General features: G+C 45.2%; 1 protein-coding gene across 4 annotated transcripts in view; it reads left to right on the top strand.

Annotated features, from left to right (window-relative positions):
* The window catches only part of LOC130267370 (catechol O-methyltransferase-like), a 37,558-nt gene that overhangs the window by 8,797 nt on the left and 10,001 nt on the right, over positions 1-18,760 (top strand). Inside the window, exons 1-2 of one of the 4 annotated variants that reach the window (XM_056517029.1) lie at positions 15,219-15,491; positions 15,886-15,990. In XM_056517029.1, coding sequence (XP_056373004.1) covers positions 15,971-15,990 — 20 coding nt within the window. In that variant the 5' untranslated portion in view covers positions 15,219-15,491; positions 15,886-15,970. Of the gene's footprint in view, positions 1-15,218; positions 15,492-15,881; positions 15,991-18,760 lie in introns of those variants that run through there. The other 3 variants (XM_056517026.1, XM_056517027.1, XM_056517028.1) reach the window with 3 other exon arrangements.

Below are 18,760 nucleotides of genomic sequence, written 5' to 3'. Positions count from 1 at the left end.
GTCTCATCCTACGCTCTTCCGATAGCCATTAACCACAAGACACAGACCAACAGGAAGCCGCTGCTCATTACCTCTTCCCATCCTTCTCTTGTTTGTCGTACGCATATCGCTCACTCATATGTTTGAGGCAGATTTAATGTTTATGTTTTTTACAGTATCGGCCATTGTTCGAAAACAAAACTCAGATTGTGCCAAACCTAAATATTATTCTCTCGAAATGCCTTCCGATCTCTCTAGTGTCAAGATGTCGTTATTTGTAGTCTTCCTAGAGTGCATGATCCTTTATGGCAGTTGTCTCAAACTGTGGCCCTCCAGATGATGCAAAACTTCAACTCCCAGCATGCCCAGACAGCCAACAGCTGTCCGGGCATGCTGGGAGTTGAAGTTTTGCAGCATCTGGAGGGCCACAGTTTGAGACCACTGCCTTATGGTCAGACATGAGGTCAAGGCCTCATGCATTTTGGTACCTAAGGGTGCATTCACACCACTTTTTGCAGTTACGGTGAACGGATCCGGCTGGGAAATGTGAAAAACGGGCGCTTGCTGGCCAGACTGAAAACCGTAGCATACCACGGTTTTGAGTCCGGTCAGAAAACTGGATATGGGCAAAAATGAGCCGACTGGAGTCACTATCTGACTCCGTTCGGGTCATTCAAATAAATGAGATACGGTCCGGGTCCAGCTGGGATACTGGAACACCCGGTTTTCACATTTTACCGCCGGATCTCCGTAACTACAAAACTTGGTGTGAATGCACCTAGATACAGTTTCGTGTTGAGCACAGTGTGCTTTCCCGGTACAGGGCAAGTCCCCTCAGGAAGAGTCCCAGCAGTCCATAGTGCTCTCCTGCAGGGTTCATCTCTTTCACCCCACCTTCTATTGTCTCATATAAATGCATTGTATATATTGTATATATTGTGTGCATATTGTTCATTATACATAAAGTTGTACAAATGTATAGAAGTTAGTCATGTGAACCACTGTCATGTGACACTACCCAGAGTTCCCCGGGTACAGGACCTACAGGCTTTGCAACCAATGGCCTGTAGTCCAGCCTACTTAGTAAATAAGGGGCTGTAGTCTCTATTGTAATACTTTATTTTGAATTTCAAAGTATAACAGGGTAATCTCCATATGGAGACATAAGAACAGAACAGTCAAACAGGAACCAGAGTATTATCCGACCCATTATCACATGCATCAACTTTGGTCAGTACATCAAGCATAAATTAATTCCATATAGAGAGGGTATAAAAAACAAAGAATCTTAATTCACAGTTTGGAGTGTTTTTTCCCATTCAAACCATTGATCAACACGTGGTTTAGAGAGGCCCAAGCGTTTAGCTATAAGACCCTCCATAACCAAATTATGACAAGTCATAGCTTTGATTGCTTGGATATCCAGTATGTCCCTCGATCTCCAGCATCTAGCTATGGCAGTTCTAGTCACCGTTAGAATATGAAATAAAGCAGTTACACACTTAGGAGGTAGTATATCTACATTCAAGGTCAAAAGTGCCACCTCTGGTCCCCAAGCAAATGGTACACAAATCAATTTATCTATTAGACACCTGACCTTCCCCCATAGAGGTGGGGCACGTCCACCACACATGCAACAGTGTACCATCTGACACACCACATCTCCAGCACACCGAGGAAACAGAAGAATAGATTTTTGACAGTCTAACCGGGGTGTAGTACCACCTATACGTCAGTTTACGGGAAGCCTCGAGATGGGAGGCACATCTGGAACTTTTCTTGGGTAGGGACAAAGCGTACGCCCACTGGTCAGTAGTGAAGGTCATGGAAAGGCCCCCCTCCCACTTATCTTGGAACCCGTGTTGGTCCGGCATATCAAGTTTAAGAATCTCAATGTATCCCACAGTGATACCTCTCCTGAACGTCTCCCCAGCTAGAAAGTGGCACTCAAAAGGTGTTTTAAGCGAAGGTGCAGGCCACTGGAGTGAGCCAAGGAAATGTTGCAGTCTGGGGTACAGATAAAAATCCCTATTAGATATACCATAATTAGTAACTAGAGAGGTGAAGGGAGCCAATATGTCCTCCTCCATAATGTCTGAGATAAGTTGAATACCTTTTACAATCCACTGACAGAAGTTAATGTCAGGCAAGTAGTCCCCAATTGCTTCCAAAGGGATGTGTTGGATACGAGGGGGAAGTAGTACCTTACTAATTTTAGATTTCCTCCACAACCGAACCGCCGCTGCAATAGTAGAGTAAGAAGAAGAGGGAGAGACAATCGGATTAAAAGCGTAAGGTCCAAAGAAAGCGGAAAAGAGAGAGGAAGGGGCAGGATAGAAGAGCAGCTTCGATATCCACCCAATGGGGAGAGTCAACCTGCCACCACCATTTCTTAAGTTGGTCCAGCAAGGCAGTTTGATAGTAGGCCCGCAGATTGGGCACTCCCATCCCACCTCTACTAGTCGGCTGATACAAAAGAGACGCCCTCACTCTAGACTTCTTACCCGCCCAAATAAACTGCAGCAGTATCCTCTGTAGTTGTGCTATGTAGGAAGCTGGAACCACTACTGGCAGATTCCTGAAAAAATAAAGGATCTTGGGCAGGATCATCATCTTTGTTGTGGCTATACGGCCGGCCCACGAGATAGGCATCAAGGAGTAGCTGTCTAGATCTTTGCCAATCCAGGTTTTAAGCAAAGTAAAATTAACAGGAATCAGTTTACGGGGCTGCAAAGTCAACGTAACACCTAGATAGGGGATTTGATCTATCTCCCACGTGAAGGGGTATTTGGATTTAAGATAATGTTCAATCTCCACCGGAATATTAAGGGCTAAAATACTAGACTTTGAAGTGTTCAGTTTATACTAGCTAACCTCAGAAAACCTATTAATAATGTCTATTACCGCGGGCAAGGACCTCTGTGGATGAGTAAGACATATAATGACGTCGTCGGCAAAAAGTCCGATCCGATGGTCCATACAACCAACTGTTATCCCAGAGATCTGCGATGACGTCCTTACATGTTGGGCAAAGGGCTCCATGACTAGGGTGAATATGAGCGGGGACAAGGGACAGCCCTGTCTTGTTCCATTACTCAGAGTGAACTTCTCCGAGAGAGCTCCAGAGGAGAATACTCTCGCTGATGGGCTTGTGTAAAGGGCTATAATAGCAGTACAAAAGTTAGAGGGGATATGAAATTTGTGTAGTACCTCTCTAAGATACCCCCCAATGTACCCGATCGAACGCCTTCTCCGCGTCCAAGGAAAGGAGAAGAGAAGGCGTTCGATCAGATTGGGCCTTGGTTATCAGGTTAAGAAGGCGTCTCGTGGCGTCTAACGTTTGTCGGCCTCTGATAAAGCCCACTTGATCTCTAGAGATAAGAGATGGCAGGCACACATTCAACCTCGCTGCGAGCAGCATGGCATATAGCTTAATGTCACCATTTAGTAGCAAAATAGGATGGTAGCTACCTGTATTGTCAGCCGGTTTACCTGATTTGGGGATGGTAACCACCAGAGCCTCCAACATCTCCTTAGGAGGAGAACCTGTCCCAACAATATCATAAAAAGTCCTAGTCAGGTAAGGAGCCACCAACTCAGCAAACTTCTTATAGAAGTCGTTAATGATGCCGTCCGGCCCAGGAGACTTGCCTTTTTTAAGATCACGGATACATGCGATCACCTCTTCCTCAGTAAAGGGTCTATTCAGATCTACAACCTGCTTGGGGGACAAAGAGGGGAGGGACACAGAAGAGAGAAAAGAAGAGATAGCCGCAGTCGATGGTTGGTGTGTTGCATTGTCGGAGCCTAAGTTGTACAACTTCTTATAGTAATCAGCAAAGCAATTTGCAATTCCCTGCGGGTCTGCTAGTTTAACCCCCCGGGATCAGTCAGGTATGCTATTCTCGATTTCGCTATCCTCTTTTTAACTTGTTTAGCCAGGAGTGAACTAGTTTTATTACTCTGCCAGTAATAGGACATCTTAAGTCTCCGCAGGGCCAGTTCGTAGGAGTGTAGGGATAAGGAATGTAAGTCAGATTGAAGTTGGGAAATTTCAGCAGCTATAACCGGGGAGTAGGAATTTTTATTTCTACGGTGAAGGTCTGCTAATTTTTGTTGTAATTCTAAAGTGCGTGCAAGCCTCTTCTTTTTGTCATGAGCAGTCTGGCTAATGAAGTGTCCTCTGATTGTGGCTTTAAAAGCACACCACAGCATTGGGTTTGTAACGTCACCACTGTCATTGACCTGAAAGAAAGCAGGAATAACTGTGGCCGTAGCCTCCGCACATTCCGTATTATGCAGAATCATGGGGTTAAGTCTCCAGACTGAGACCGGGTGCTGCAAAAACTTCTCTCTAATCGAGACACTAATTGGAGAGTGGTCTGACCACTCTATAGGCAAGATTTTAGTCTGCAAGATCAGCGGTAATAGTAACTTAGAGATGAGGATATTATCAATACGGGAGTATGACCCCTGGGCAGTGGAGTAAAACGTGAAATCTTTTTCAGTGGGATGAGATATTCTCCATACATCATAGAGCCCGTATTGAGAAATCAGAGAGAAAAAGCCTGTCGGTCCTATTCTGGGATGTGTAGCAGTAGAATCAACATGAGGCCATACTGTCATGTTAAAGTCTCCCAATAGCAGAACATGGCCAACAGGAACATGGCCAACTTTGCGCAGCAGGGACGACAGAAATGCGCATTGGCGCCTATTCGGGGCATACAAGGCCACCAATGTATATTGAGCATTATTAAGTAAGCATGTCATAATGATGTATCTACCCCCACTGTCAATTTCCACAGTGTGCATGACAAAGGCCACCGAGTCACGAATGGCAATGGAGACACCACCCATTTTGTTCAGGGCATGAGCATGAAACATGTGGGGGTATCTTTTGTGTTTAAACCTACCCACATCTTCCAGGTTCAGGTGCGTCTCCTGCACACACATTACATCTGCATTCAAACGCTTTGCTTCAGTCCATAACAAGGAATGCTTAAATGGAGAATTGAGTCCTTTAGCATTAATAGATATCAGTTCAATAATCATGGTGGGTTTTGGGAGCCTATGCACCCTGTCTATGAGTAGATCCAGTGAGGAAGCTTGTGGTAAGAGCAGACTGAAGAAGTCAGTTACAAAGCCATGGAGCTCTTCCGTTTTGACCGACTCCGGCACACCGCGAATCCTTAAATGATTGCGGCGTGAGCGGTCCTCCATATCTGCAATTTTCAGTTTAAGGGCTGCAACCTCATCCTCTAGGGAGTTAGAGAGGTCCACCACTGAGTTGTGTGAAGCAATCAGCTCCGCCATTTTAGTCTCTATATGAGAAGTACGGTGCCCTATGGAGGCAACTTCATGCTGAATACTAGAGACCGCATTTTGTATGTCTGCCTGCAGCGAACATTTCAATTCTGATAGGAGACCTCTCATAACCTGTTCCGTTATAGGAGTCAGGTCGGCCCCTCCACTCTCCTTCCCGTCTCTGCCCCCCGCGCCCTGAGAGCTATGGGCCGCAGGCGAAAAGCGTACCTGGTGTATTCCAGAAGCCGCAGCAGATCTGCCGGGGGCTCGACAGAGGTGTAGTCACCGGAGACTGAGATCGGTCACCGTCCGCTTTGGAGGAGGCAGAGGCCGGTGAGGCACTGCCAGTAGTCGGGGATGCCGAGCCGCTGGGAGAAGGAGCCCCCGCCTGGTGTGCCGGAGGACTAGCCGCGCCATCTTTTGCAGCATCCGCAGCCGGGAAGAAGGCCGTAAGTTTCATGGGGCTTTTCTTCTTATTGCCTCAGGTCCGGGTCATGACTGCGCAGGTAAAAGAGCAGGTTTTTTGGGTGAAGTGTCGGGTAAACACGCTTTGTAGCCGCTATCAGGCCCAGAAGTTAGCGGAGCACAGGAACTATGCGACCGCCGCCATGCGCTGCTGGACACGCCCCCGGGGCTGTAGTCTCTAAACTCTCTCTCTCTTATCTCCTGGATTTCAGCCAAGCACAATACCTGTAATCTAAATTTATCTCCGCTAGGCCAAAGCCTAAAGAACCTGCAGCCACTTCAAAACGTGCGTTATCAAGCTCTATCTACAATTTCTAGTGACTACTACTCAACGCAAGAATAATATTAGTAGCACAGTGGCCTGCATAGATATTCTCAATACCACAAGTCCCAGCAAGCCTGCGAGGTATCCTGTGTCTCTGTTGCCTCTAGAGAAACTGCATAACTGTAAAGACTGTTTCTTAAGAATTACAAGTAAAACCGTTTTTGGTTGGTTGACGGCGGTTACCATACCGGAATAACCACATCCTGGCGTCACAAACTTTAAGGAGTTAACAACACCTTACCGCACAGGGTTAATACCACCAGACCCTGCTTCACTATAGCAACACCCCAGCTCACCACAACACTTTTGCCGTTAAAATGTTCCTTATAACATGCTAAATATCCCAATAACAAAGAGAGATGTAGATCAAATGGACCATGACAATTTGCCCAATTTACAGTTATCAAGGACTAGGTACAAAAATAACATTAGGAACATTTAAAAAAACCTGTTATGTCTAGTGCATTTGGGGGTGCATGACTCCAACAACAACTTCAGGCCCTGCACTAGATATAACACAATACATAACACACTTGGGGAGATTTATCAAAGCCTGTGAAGAGAAAGAGTAGTGCAGTTGCCCATAGCAACCAGTCAGATCGCTTCTTTCATTTTTCAGAGGCCCATTTTTCAGTAATCTGATTGGTTGCTATGGGCAACTGCACCACTGCTCCTCTGCACAGGTTTTGATAAGTAGTGAGGAGCGCGTGTAGTGAGTAGCTCCCAGTGAGGAGCGAGTGTCTTCTACCAGAAGACGGCACGCGCTCCATTCATTTCTTTGGGGTGCCGATGATGCCCTTGAGCTGTACTCAGGTCTTTTCGGCATTTCCATAGAAATGAATGGAGCACGTGCCGGCTGCAGCACGTGCTCCTCACTGAGTTCCGGGCCCTGTCCCAGTGATCGCTGGGGAAGCCCCAGCAGTCGGACCCCCCGAGATCAGCTACCACAGGATAGGGGATAAGTACATTTTCCGCAGAGATCTCCTATAAGGTTTGAAGTTATAGGTATTACCTGCACCCAAAGCTAGCTATAGATATTAACCCCTTAAGGACACATGACGTTCTCATACGTCTCAATTTCCGAGTCCTTAAGGACACATGACGTATGAGAACGTCATGTGTTTTACCAGCCCCCCGTAGCCATCTGGAGCGGAGCCGGTGCCCGATGCCTGCTGAAATCGTTCAGCAGGCATCGGGGCATATCGCCCAGGGGGGTCATGATGACCCCCCATGTCGGCGATGGCCGCAGATCGCTGGACAATTCAGTCCAGCGATCTGCGGCGGATTCCGGGTCAATCGGGTCTCCGGTGACCCGGAATTATTGGCTGATCGGAACAGCCAGAACCAGCAGGGGTGAGGTGGCACTGGTGCCACCTCACGATCGCCCTGATTCGTCGGCCGACCAATCGGTGCCTGCTGCGGGTGTCACTCCCGCAACCCGCTCCGCCCCTCTTCCGGAGGACGTGAGCGGGTGCAGGAAGAAGACCCCGGGTGCTGGGGACCCCGATCCCCGGCGTCCCTGTTGGGATCGGGGCCCCAGGAGCGGCGGCGGTGGCGGGAAAGACCTGCACGGCGTGGAGCAGCAGCAGCAGTAGGAGGTGAGTGACAGCCTCCTGCTGTTGCTTAGCAACAGCTCCCAGCATGCAAAAAGGGCATGCTGGGAGCTGTAGTTATGCAACAGCAGGAGGCAGACCACCACAACTCCCAGCATTTCCTTATGGGCATGCTGGGACTTATAGTTTTGCAACAGCTGGAGGCACATTTTTTTCTATGGAAAAGTATACCTTCAGCTGTTGTATAACTACAACTCCCAGCTTGCACAATCAGCTAAAGTGCATGCTGTGAGTTGTAGTGGTGCATCTGCTGGTTGCATCACTACATCTCCCAGCATGCCCGTTGGCTGTCGGTGACTGCTGAGAGTTGTAGTTTTGCAACAGCTGAAGGCACACTGAGTTAAGTAGCAAACCAGTGTGTCTCCAGCTGTTGCATAACTACAATCCCCAGCATCCCCAGCCAAAGTAGTATGCCTCCAGCTGTTGCATAACTACAAGACCCAGCATGCCCTTCCGCTGTCCGTACATGCTGGGGGTTGTAGCTTTTGCAACAGCTGAAGGCACACTGGTTGCAAAACACTGAGTTTGTTACCAAACTCTGTGTTTCACAACCAGTGTGCCTCCAGCTGTCGCAAAACTACAACTCCCAGCATGTACTGATAGACCGTACATGCTGGGAGTTGTAGTTTTGCAACAGCTGGATGTCCCCCCCCCCCCCCCCCCAATGTGAATGTACAGGGTACACTCACATGGGCGGAGGATTACAGTAAGTATCTGGCTGCAAGTTTGAGCTGCGGCAAATTTTCTGCCGCAGCTAAAACTGCCGGCGTGAAACTACTGTGAACCCCCACCCATGTGACTGTACCCTAAAAACACTACACTACACTAACACACAATAAAGTAAAAAGTAAAAAACACTACATATACACATACCCCTACACAGCCCCCCTCCCCAATAAAAATGAAAAACGTCTGGTACGCCACTGTTTCCAAAACGGAGCCTCCAGCGATTGCAAAACTACAACTCCCAGCATGCACTGATAGACCGTACGTGCTGGGAGTTGTAGTTTTGCAACAGCTGGATGTCCCCCCCCCCCCCCCCATGTGAATGTACAGGGTACACTCACATGGGCGGAGGATTACAGTAAGTATCCGGCTGCAAGTTTGAGCTGCGGTAAATTTTCTGCCGCAGCTAAAACTGCCAGCGTGAAACTACTGTGAACCCCCACCCATGTGACTGTACCCTAAAAACACTACACTACACTAACACAAAATAAAATAAAAAGTAAAAAACACTACATATACACATACCCCTATACAACCCCCCTCCCCTACCCAATAAAAATGAAAAACGTCTGGTATGCCACTGTTTCCACAACTACTCCCAGTACTGCCAGATAGCCACTGACTGTCCAGGAATGCAGGGAGTTTTACAACAGCTGGAGGCACCCTGTTTGGGAATCACTGGCGTAGAATACCCCTATGTCCACCCCTATGCAAGTCCCTAATTTAGGCCTCAAATGCGCATGGCGCTCTCACTTTGGAGCCCTGTCGTATTTCAAGGCAACAGTTTAGGGTCACATATGGGGTATCGCCGTACTCGGGAGAAATTGTGTTACAAATTTTGGGGGGTATTTTCTGCTATTACCCTTTTTAAAAATGTAAAATTTTTGGGAAAACAAGCATTTTAGGTAAAAAAATATATATTTTTTTACATATGCAAAAGTCGTGAAACACCTGTAGGGTATTAAGGTTCACATTACCCCTTGTTACGTTCCCCGAGGGGTCTAGTTTCCAAAATGGTATGCCATGTGTTTTGTTTTTTTTTTGCTTTTTTGGCACCATAGGGGCTTCCTAAATGCGGCATGCCCCCAGAGCAAAATTTGTTTCAAAAAGCCAAATGTGACTCCTTCTCTACTTAGACCTGTAGTACGCCAGCAGAGCCTTTTTCACCCCCATATGGGGTGTTTTCTGAATCGGGAGAAATTGGGCTTCGAATTTTGGGGGGTATTTTCTGCTGTTACCCATTTAAAAATTTTAAAAATTTTGGGAAACCAAGCATTTTAGATACATTTTTTTTTTTTTTTACATATGCAAAAGTCGTGAAACACCTGTAGGGTATTAAGGTTCACATTACCCCTTGTTACGTTCCCCAAGGGGTCTACTTTCCAAAATGGTATGCCATGTGTTTTTTTTTTTTGCTGTTCTGGCACCATAGGGGCTTCCTAAATGCGGCATGCCCCCAGAGCAAAATTTGCTTTCAAAAAGCCAAATGTGACTCCTTCTCTTCTGAGACCTGTAGTGCGCCAGCAGAGCAATTTTCACCCCCATATGGGGTGTTTTCTGAATTTTGTGACAGGAGAAAGAACGGAAGAAATAGTGCATGCACTATTTCTCCCGTTACTTTCTCCCGTCACAAAATAACGGGTAAAACGGGTAATGTAAAAATCCCATAGACTATAATGGGATTTTGTAACAGCTGTTGAACGGACGATTTTCAGGGTTTTCATAGCGGAACATATAACAGATCTTTAAAAATGGATGAATGTATAGTGTGAAAGGCGCCTAAGGATGCTGAACAGACCTGACATGTGTCCATTTTAGGAACTGTTCAGAGCAGCATGAGGGACATTTATCAATGTTTGCTTATGTATTCTTTTTTTTAGTAATTTTTTCTTTACTTTTTTTTTTGCTTATGTATGACTTATTTATCAACTGCTTTCAGCCTGTTGATAATTTTCTTTCACGTAAGCAATTTTACCTTTTTAACTTTGGTAGTAGCTTTTTCTGCTCCATGTTTGAGCTGGAGTAAATTTAGTCAATTTTTAACCTTGTTGCAACTTTTTTTTTACGCAGTTGCGACTGTCGCAGTTAATAAATACCAGACTACCCGTAGTCCATTTTAAAATTATTGCTACGTAGTTAAGTTTTGGAAAACTTGCTTTTCTCGCTTTCCAGTCAAAATGTTGCAGGAAAAATCGCGTAGTCGCAGGTGCGACATTTGTGCCACATTTTTAGTAAGAAAAATGTAACTAAATCGCTTGATAAATGCCTGTCCATATGTTTTCTATGGGGATTTTCTCTTACTCTGGACAGTTCTTAAAATGGACAGAGATGTCAGCAGAGAGCAGTGTGCCCGTGATGTCAGCAGACAGCTCTGTGTTCCAAAAAGAAAAGAATCTCCTCTGTAGTATTCAGCAGCTAATAAGTACTGGAAGGATTAAGATTTTTTAATAGAAGTCATTTACAAATCTGTTTAACTTTCTGGCACCAGTTGATAAAAAAAAAAAAAAGTTTTCCACCGGAGTACCCCTTTAACCCCTTCCCCACCTATGACATACCTGTACATCATGGGTGGCAAGGTGTTCCCGACCCATGACATACAGGTACGTCATGAACATTACTCGCGGCATCCCGCAGCGCCCGGAAAGATGGTGGCGATCGCTGCTATCAGCTGGTCAAATCTGACTAGCTGATAGCAGCGTTTCGCTATCAGTATACTTAGCAGCGCGGTGTGTGAGTCCCGATCACGGGGATCGGGACACACACTGCTCTGCTAAGTGTCCCTGACCCGTCCCCCGGCATCACTTACCCGTCCGAGCGGTGTCCCGAGCGGTCCCGGCGTCCTCCATGCGGTCCCGGCTGCGCTGCGTCCCGGAGGTGAGTTTCCGGCAGCAGTGCGGCATCTTCATTGGCAGCAGTGAGATCGCCGTAAAGCGATCTCACTGCTGCCTCTGAGAGTTTCAAAACTGCAACTCCCAGCATGCCCAGATGGCCTTTGGCTTTCTGGGCATGCTGGGAGTTGTAGTTTTGCAACATCTGGAGGCCCACAGTTTGGAGACCACTGTATAATGGTCTCCAATCTGTGCTCTTCCAGATGTTGCAAAACTACAAATCTCAGCATGCTCAGTCTGTCCAGGTATGCTGGGAGTTGTAGTTCTCTAACATCTGGAAGAGCACAGATTGGAGACCATTATACAGTGGTCTCCAAACTGTGGACCTCCAGATGTTGCAAAACTACAACTCCCAGCATGCCCAGACTGCCCAAGCATGCTGGAAGTTGTAGTTCGGCAACATCTGATCCTTCAGATATTGCCGAACTACAACTTCCAGCATGCCTGGGCAGTCTGGGCATGCTGGGAGTTGTAGTTTTGCAACAACTGGAGGCACACTAGTTGGGAAACAATGTCCGTTTCCTACCTCAGTGCCTCCAGCTGTTGCAATTGTTGCAAAACTATAACTCCCAGCATGCACTGACAGACCATGCATGCTGGGAGTTGTAGTTTTGCAACAGCTGGAGGCACACTGGTTTGGAAACACTAAGTTTGGTTGCAAAACACTTGAAAGTTTATTACTTAACTTAGTGTTTCCAAACCAGCGTTCCTCCAGCTGTTGCAAAACTACAACTCCCAGCATGCACGGACAGCCAAAGGGCATGCTCGGAGTTTGCAACAGCTGGATGTTTGCCCCCCCAATGTGAATGTACAGGGTACACTCACATGGGCGGAGGTTTACAGTGAGTGCTGCAAGTTTGAGATGGCGCAAATTTTGCGCTGCAGCTCAAACTTCCAGCGGCAAACTTGCTGTGAACCTCTGCCCATGTGACTGTACCCTAAAAAGACTACACTACACTAACACTAACCTAAAATAAAAAGTAAAAAACACTACATATACACATACCCCTACACAGCCCCCCTCCCCCCAAAAAAATGAAAAACGTCTGGTACGCTACTGTTTCCAAAACGGAGCCTCCAGCTGTTGCAAAATAATAACTCCCAGTATTGCCGGACAGCCATTGACTGTCCAGGCATGCTGGGAGTTTTGCAACAGCTGGAGGCACCCTGTTTGGGAATCATTGGCATAGAATACCCCTATGCAAATCCCTAATTCAGGCCTCAAATGCGCATGGCGCTCTCTCACTTTGGAGCCCTGTCGTATTTCAGGGCAACAGTTTTGGGACACATATGGGGTATCGCCGTACTCGGGAGAAATTGCCTTCCAAATTTTGGGAGGCTTTTTCTTCTTTAACCCCTTATGAAAAGGTGAAGTTGGGGTCTACACCACCATGTTAGTGTAAAAAAATAAATTTTTTACACTGACATGCTGGTGTTGCCCTATACTTTTCATTTTCACAAGAGGTAAAAGGGAAAAAAGACCCCCAAAATTTGTAACGCTATTTCTCTCGACTACGGAGATACCCCATATGTGGGCGCAAAGTGCTCTGGGGGCACACAACAAGGCTAAGAAGGGAGAGTGCGCCATGTACATTTGAGGCGATTTGCACAGGGGTGGCTGATTGTTACAGCAGTTCTGACAAACGCAAAACAATAAATATCCATATGTGACCCCATTTTGGAAACTACACCCCTCACGGAATGTAATAAGGGGTGCAGTGAGCATTTACACCCCACTGGTGTATGACAGATTTTTGGAACAGTGGTCTGTGAAAATGAAAAATAAAATTTTTGATTTGCACAGTCCACTGTTTCAAATATCTGTCAAACGTCAGTGGGGTGTAAATGCTCACTGCACCCCTTATTAAATTCCATGAGGGGTATAGTTTCCAAAATGGGGTCACATGTGGGGGGGTCCACTGTTCTGGCACCATAGGGGCTTCCTAAATGCAACATGCCCCCCAAAAACCCTTTCAGAAAAACTCACTCTCCAAAATCCCATTGTCGCTCCTTCCCTTCTGAGCCCTCTACTGCGCCCGCCGAACACTTTACATACGCATATGAGGTATTTCCTTACTCGAGAGAAATTTGGTTACAAATTTTAGGGTGATTTCTCTCCTTTTACCCCTTGTAAAAATTCAAAAATTGGGTCTACAAGAAAATGCGAGTGTAAAAATTGAAGATTTAGAATTTTCTCCTTCACTTTGCTGCTATTCCTGTGAAACACCTAAAGGGTTAAAACACTTACTGAATGTCATTTTGAATACTTTGGGGGGTGCAGTTTTTATAATGGGGTCATTTATGGGGTATTTCTAATATGAAGACCCTTAAAATCCACTTCCAACCTGAACTGGGCCCTGAAAAATTACGATTTTGAAAATCTTGAGAAAAATTGGAAAATTGCTGCGGAACTTTGAAGCCCTCTGATGTCTTCCAAAAGTAAAAACTTGTCAATTTTTTTATGCAAACACAAAGTAGACATATTGTATATGTGAATCAATATGTAATTTATTTGGAATATCCATTTTCCTTTCAAGCAGAGACTGTCAAAGTTAGAAAAATGCAACATTTTTAAAATTTTCATGAAATTTTTAGATTTTTTACCAAGAAAGCATACAAATATCAGTGAAATTTTACCAATAACATAAAGTAGAATATGTCACAAAAAAACAATCTCGGAATCAGAATGATAAGTAAAAGCATTCCAAAGTTATTAATGTTTAAAGTGACAGTGGTCAGATTTTCAAAAAATGCCCAGGTCATGAAGGTAAAAATGGGCTGGGTCATGAAGGGGTTAATAGAAGACCGGATTAAGAAGAACTGCTTTATAACACTGCACAGTATGATCTATGGTGAAGCGTAACGGAGCTCTGCCTCTCCATAGGCTTATATTACTGTGTCTGGTTACTATATATACTACAGGTAGGGTTGCCACATGACCGGTATTTTACCGGCACAGCCGGTGTTTTGGCTACCCTGCCGGTATTTTTATATAAAAAATATGCAATGGCCGGTATTTATCAAACCAGTCCTCCAACTCCTAGAATGTTGCACCATAACCTATATCATTGTTCCCAACCAGAGCACCTCCAGCTGTTGCAAAACTACAACTCCCAGCATGCCCGGACAGCCAACGGCTGTCCGGGCATGCTGGGAGTTGTAGTTTTGGAATAGCTGGAGGCAGTCCAGGTTGGGAAACACTGACCTATTCTAAATACTACTATATAGTCCAACATTGTGGGAGCTATAGTTTAGATACACATTAGATACACAAGCTGTATCAGGTCATGCTGGAAGTTGTAGTTAGTAACTAACCGCAACTCCCGAATTTTATTTAAAAAAAGCAATCAAAAAGTCCCATAAAAACAACAAAAATGGTACTGTTAAAATCTACAGATCGGGGCGCAAAAAATGAGCCCCCATACAGCCCTGTATAAGGAGAAATAATAAAATTTAAAAAGTTATAGGGGGAGATTTATCAAAACCTGTGCAGAGCAAAAGTTGCCCAGTTGCCCATAGCAACCAATCAGATTGCTGCTTTCATTTTTAACAAGGCCTCTGCAAAATGAAAGAAGCGATCTGATTGGTTGCTATGGGCAACTGGGCAACTTTTCCTCTGCACAGGTTTTGATAAATCTCCCCCATAGGGTTTAGAATAGGCCAAAATTTCCCCCGCAGTTGTATATCCTGTGACGTCACGCATATATAATTACCGTATTTTTCGCCCTATAGGACGCACCGGCGTATAAGACGCACCCAATTTTTAGGGGCAAAATCTAAAAAAATAAAGATTTTGAACCCAATAGTGGTCTTCAACCTGCGGACCTCCAGATGTTGCAAAACTACAACTCCCAGCATGCCCGGACAGCCAACGGCTGTCCGGGCATGCTGGGAGTTGTAGTTTTGCAACATCTGGAGGTCCGCAGATTGAAGACCACTGCAAGAGGAGGTAATACTCACGTGTCCCCGCCGCTCCGGACCCGTCACCTCTGCCCTGGATGTCGCTCCATCGCTGTCGCTGTGTCCCCGTCGCTCCAGAACATCTCTGCTGCCGGCCGGGTATCCTCGCTCTCCGTCGCCGCCATCACGTCGTTACGCACGCCGACGCACGTACGCGACGACGTGATGACGAGGAAGGAGAGCGACGGCCATACAGGGGATCCCTGAACGGAGAAGACATCGAGGAGACAGGTAAGGTCCCTCCCGGTGTCCTGTAAGCACTAACCCGGCTATTCAGTCGGGCTGTTCGGGACCGCCGTGGTGAAATCGCGGCGGTCCCGAACAGCCCGACTGAACAGCCGGGTTAGTGTCACTTTCCCTTCAGACGCGGCGGTCAGCTTTGATCGCCGCGTCTGAAGGGTTAATACAGGGCATCACCGCGATCGGTGATGTCCTGTATTAGCCGTGGGTCCCGGCCGTTGATGGCCGCAGGGACCGCCGCGATAGGGGTGTATTCGCCGTATAAGACGCACCGACCTTTTCCCCCCCAAAAAAGTGCGTCTTATACGGCGAAAAATACGGTAATTATGCAAATTAGTATAGCCGGTATATATATATATATTATTTTTTTTTTTTTGCAAGAAAGGTGGCAACCCTAACTACAGGTTTGATCTACATAGCAGTACACTTCCTGTAATGTGATACTACCTCCCGTCCAGAGATCAGGCTCCATGGAGAACACATTTACAGGGTAAGTTTGCAGGGTTTGGAATGAATTAAATTACTCAGAACATGAAATATTGTACAGAATAAATGAGGATATATAGACGGTGAGCTGGATATATAACTTCTTTATACTTGATGGTTCCTGTGCAGGGAGGGAAACCTTTCACTGAAACCTTCAGAGCAGTCTATGACATGAGGGAAGTCAATGCATTCATCTTCTCACTGCTCTGGACTCTGCACATCTGAAGTGTCTCGGATTATTGACTTCATGTATTTCTTCCCCGTGACAACCGCAGAATAAAATACATTGGCGTTAGTAATGGCTGCATGACTCGCCGGAACATAGAAGAGTCAGAAACAGTTTAAAAATGTAATATATCATTTGCTATTATAATCTGTAAGATGTTCTGACGCTATACATTACCTGTTGTGAAATTCTCTTTTTTGAGTTTATGGAATTCAAGGGGTGGAAAACATTTATTTTTTAATCAACTGGTGAAAGTTAAAAAACAGATTTCTAAATGACTTCTATAAAAAAAATAAAAAAATAAAAAAATCTTTATCCTTCCAGTACTTATAAGTGGCTGTATATTACAGACAAAGTTCTTTTGTTTTTGGATTTCTTTTTTCTTTCTGTCCACAGTGCTCTCTGCTGACACCTCTGTCTGTAACAGGAACTGGCCAGAGCAGGATAGGTTTTCTATGGGTATTTGCTCCTGTTCTGGACAGTTCCTGATACAGACAGAGGTGTTAGCAGAGAGCACTGTGGTCAGAAAAAAAAAGAGTTTTCTCTGTAGTATATAGCAGCTGATAAGTACTGGAAGGATTAATTTTAATAGAAGTAAATTACAAATCTGTTTAACTTTCTGGAACCAGTTGATAAAAAAAAAAAAAAAAAATTTCCACCGGAGTACCCCTTTTACGACGCAGGACGTATATTTACATCCTGCGCCGGCTCCTGCGATATGAAGCGGGGTCGCGCTGCGACCCCGCATCACATCACGTCAGTCCCGGCGCTCATCAACGGCCGGGACCCGCGGCTAATACCACACATCGCCGATCGCGGCGATGTGCGGTATTAACCCATTATAAGCGGCGGTCAAAGGTGACCTCCGCTTCTAAAGCGAAAGTGAAAGTATCCCGGCTAGTCAGTCGGGCTGTTCGGGACCGCCGCGGTGAAATCGCGGCATCCCGAACAGCTTACAGGACACCGGGAGGGACCTTACCTGCCTCCTCGGTGTCCGATCGACGAATGACTGCTCCGTGCCTGAGATCCAGGCAGGAGCAGTCAAGCGCCGATAACACTGATCACAGGCGTGTTAATACACGCCTGTGATCAGGATGAGAGATCAGTGTGTGCAGTGTTATAGGTCCCTATGGGACCTATAACACTGCAAAAAAAAAGTAAAACTAAAGTGTTAATAAAGATCATTTAACCCCTTCCCTAATAAAAGTTTGAATCACCCCCCTTTTCCCATAAAAAAAATAAAACAGTGTAAATAAAAATAAACATATGTGGTATCGCCGCGTGCGTAAATGTCCGAACTATAAAAACATATCATTAATTAAACCGCACGGTCAATGGTGTACGCGCAAAAAAATTCCAAAGTCAAAAAGTCCGATCAAAACAAAAATTGTACCAATAAAAACTTCAGATCACGGCGCAAAAAATGAGTCCTCATACCGCCCTGTACGCGGAAAAATAAAAAAGTTATAGGGGTCAGAAGATGACATTTTTAAACGTATAAATTTTCCTTCATGTAGTTATGATTTTTTTCCAGAAGTGCGACAAAATCAAACCTATATAAGTAGGGGATCATTTTAACCATATGGACCTACAGAATAATGATAAGGTGTCATTTTTACCGAAATATGCACTGCGTAGAAACGGAAGCCCCCAAAAGTTACAAAATGGCGTTTTTTCTTTGATTTTGTCGCACAATGATTTTTTTTTCTGTTTCGTCGTGAATTTTTGGGTAAAATGACTAATGTCACTGCAAAGTAGAATTGGTGACGCAAAAAATAAGCCATAATATGGATTTTTAGGTGGAAAATTGAAAGGGTTATGATTTTTAAAAGGTAAGGAGGAAAAAACGAAAGTGCAAAAACTGAAAAACCCGAGTCCTTAAGGGGTTAAGTTGTTCAGAGAGTGCTCATGTGTGTATGGGAATAGGAAGATGGTTTTTGCTAAATTTCCCCTTTAAGCAGAATCCGGAGGAAAAATTCAGCTCGGAAATTTTGTCCCATTGCATTCAATGCTTTCAAAATTGGCTAAGAATCTTAAAGCCCCCGTGCACATTTAACACGTGCCTCCCTATTTTTCCCTGGCAGATTATGTCATTTGAGAGACAAAACTATTATGTTAATTTTTAAGTACCCAATCCTTTTGTTCTCAAGGAGAAAAGCAGAACCTAGAGGAGTCCGGCAGCAGCTCCACTCAGAACACATGAACGCTTCTATGGGCCAGCTTAAAGGGGTACTGGTGCCAGAAAGTTAAACAGAGTTGTAAATTACTTCTATTAAAAAATCTTTATCCTTCCAGTACTTTTTAGCAGCTGTATGCTACAGAGGAAATTCTTTGCTTTTTGAATTCTTTTTTTGTCTTGTCCACATAGAATTATTCCTGCTCTGGACAGTTCCTGACATGGACAGAGGTGTCAGCAGAGAGCACTGTGGAAAGACAGAAAAGGAAATAAAAAAATAAAAGAACTTCCTCTTCATTATACAGCAGCTGATAACTACTGGAAGGATTAAGATTTTTAAATAGACGTAATTTACAAATCTGTTTAACTTCC

The sequence above is a fragment of the Hyla sarda genome, chromosome 4 (assembly GCF_029499605.1).
Source record: "Hyla sarda isolate aHylSar1 chromosome 4, aHylSar1.hap1, whole genome shotgun sequence".
Taxonomy (NCBI): domain Eukaryota; kingdom Metazoa; phylum Chordata; class Amphibia; order Anura; family Hylidae; genus Hyla; species Hyla sarda.
This window is presented reverse-complemented; position numbering and strand designations above follow the sequence as displayed.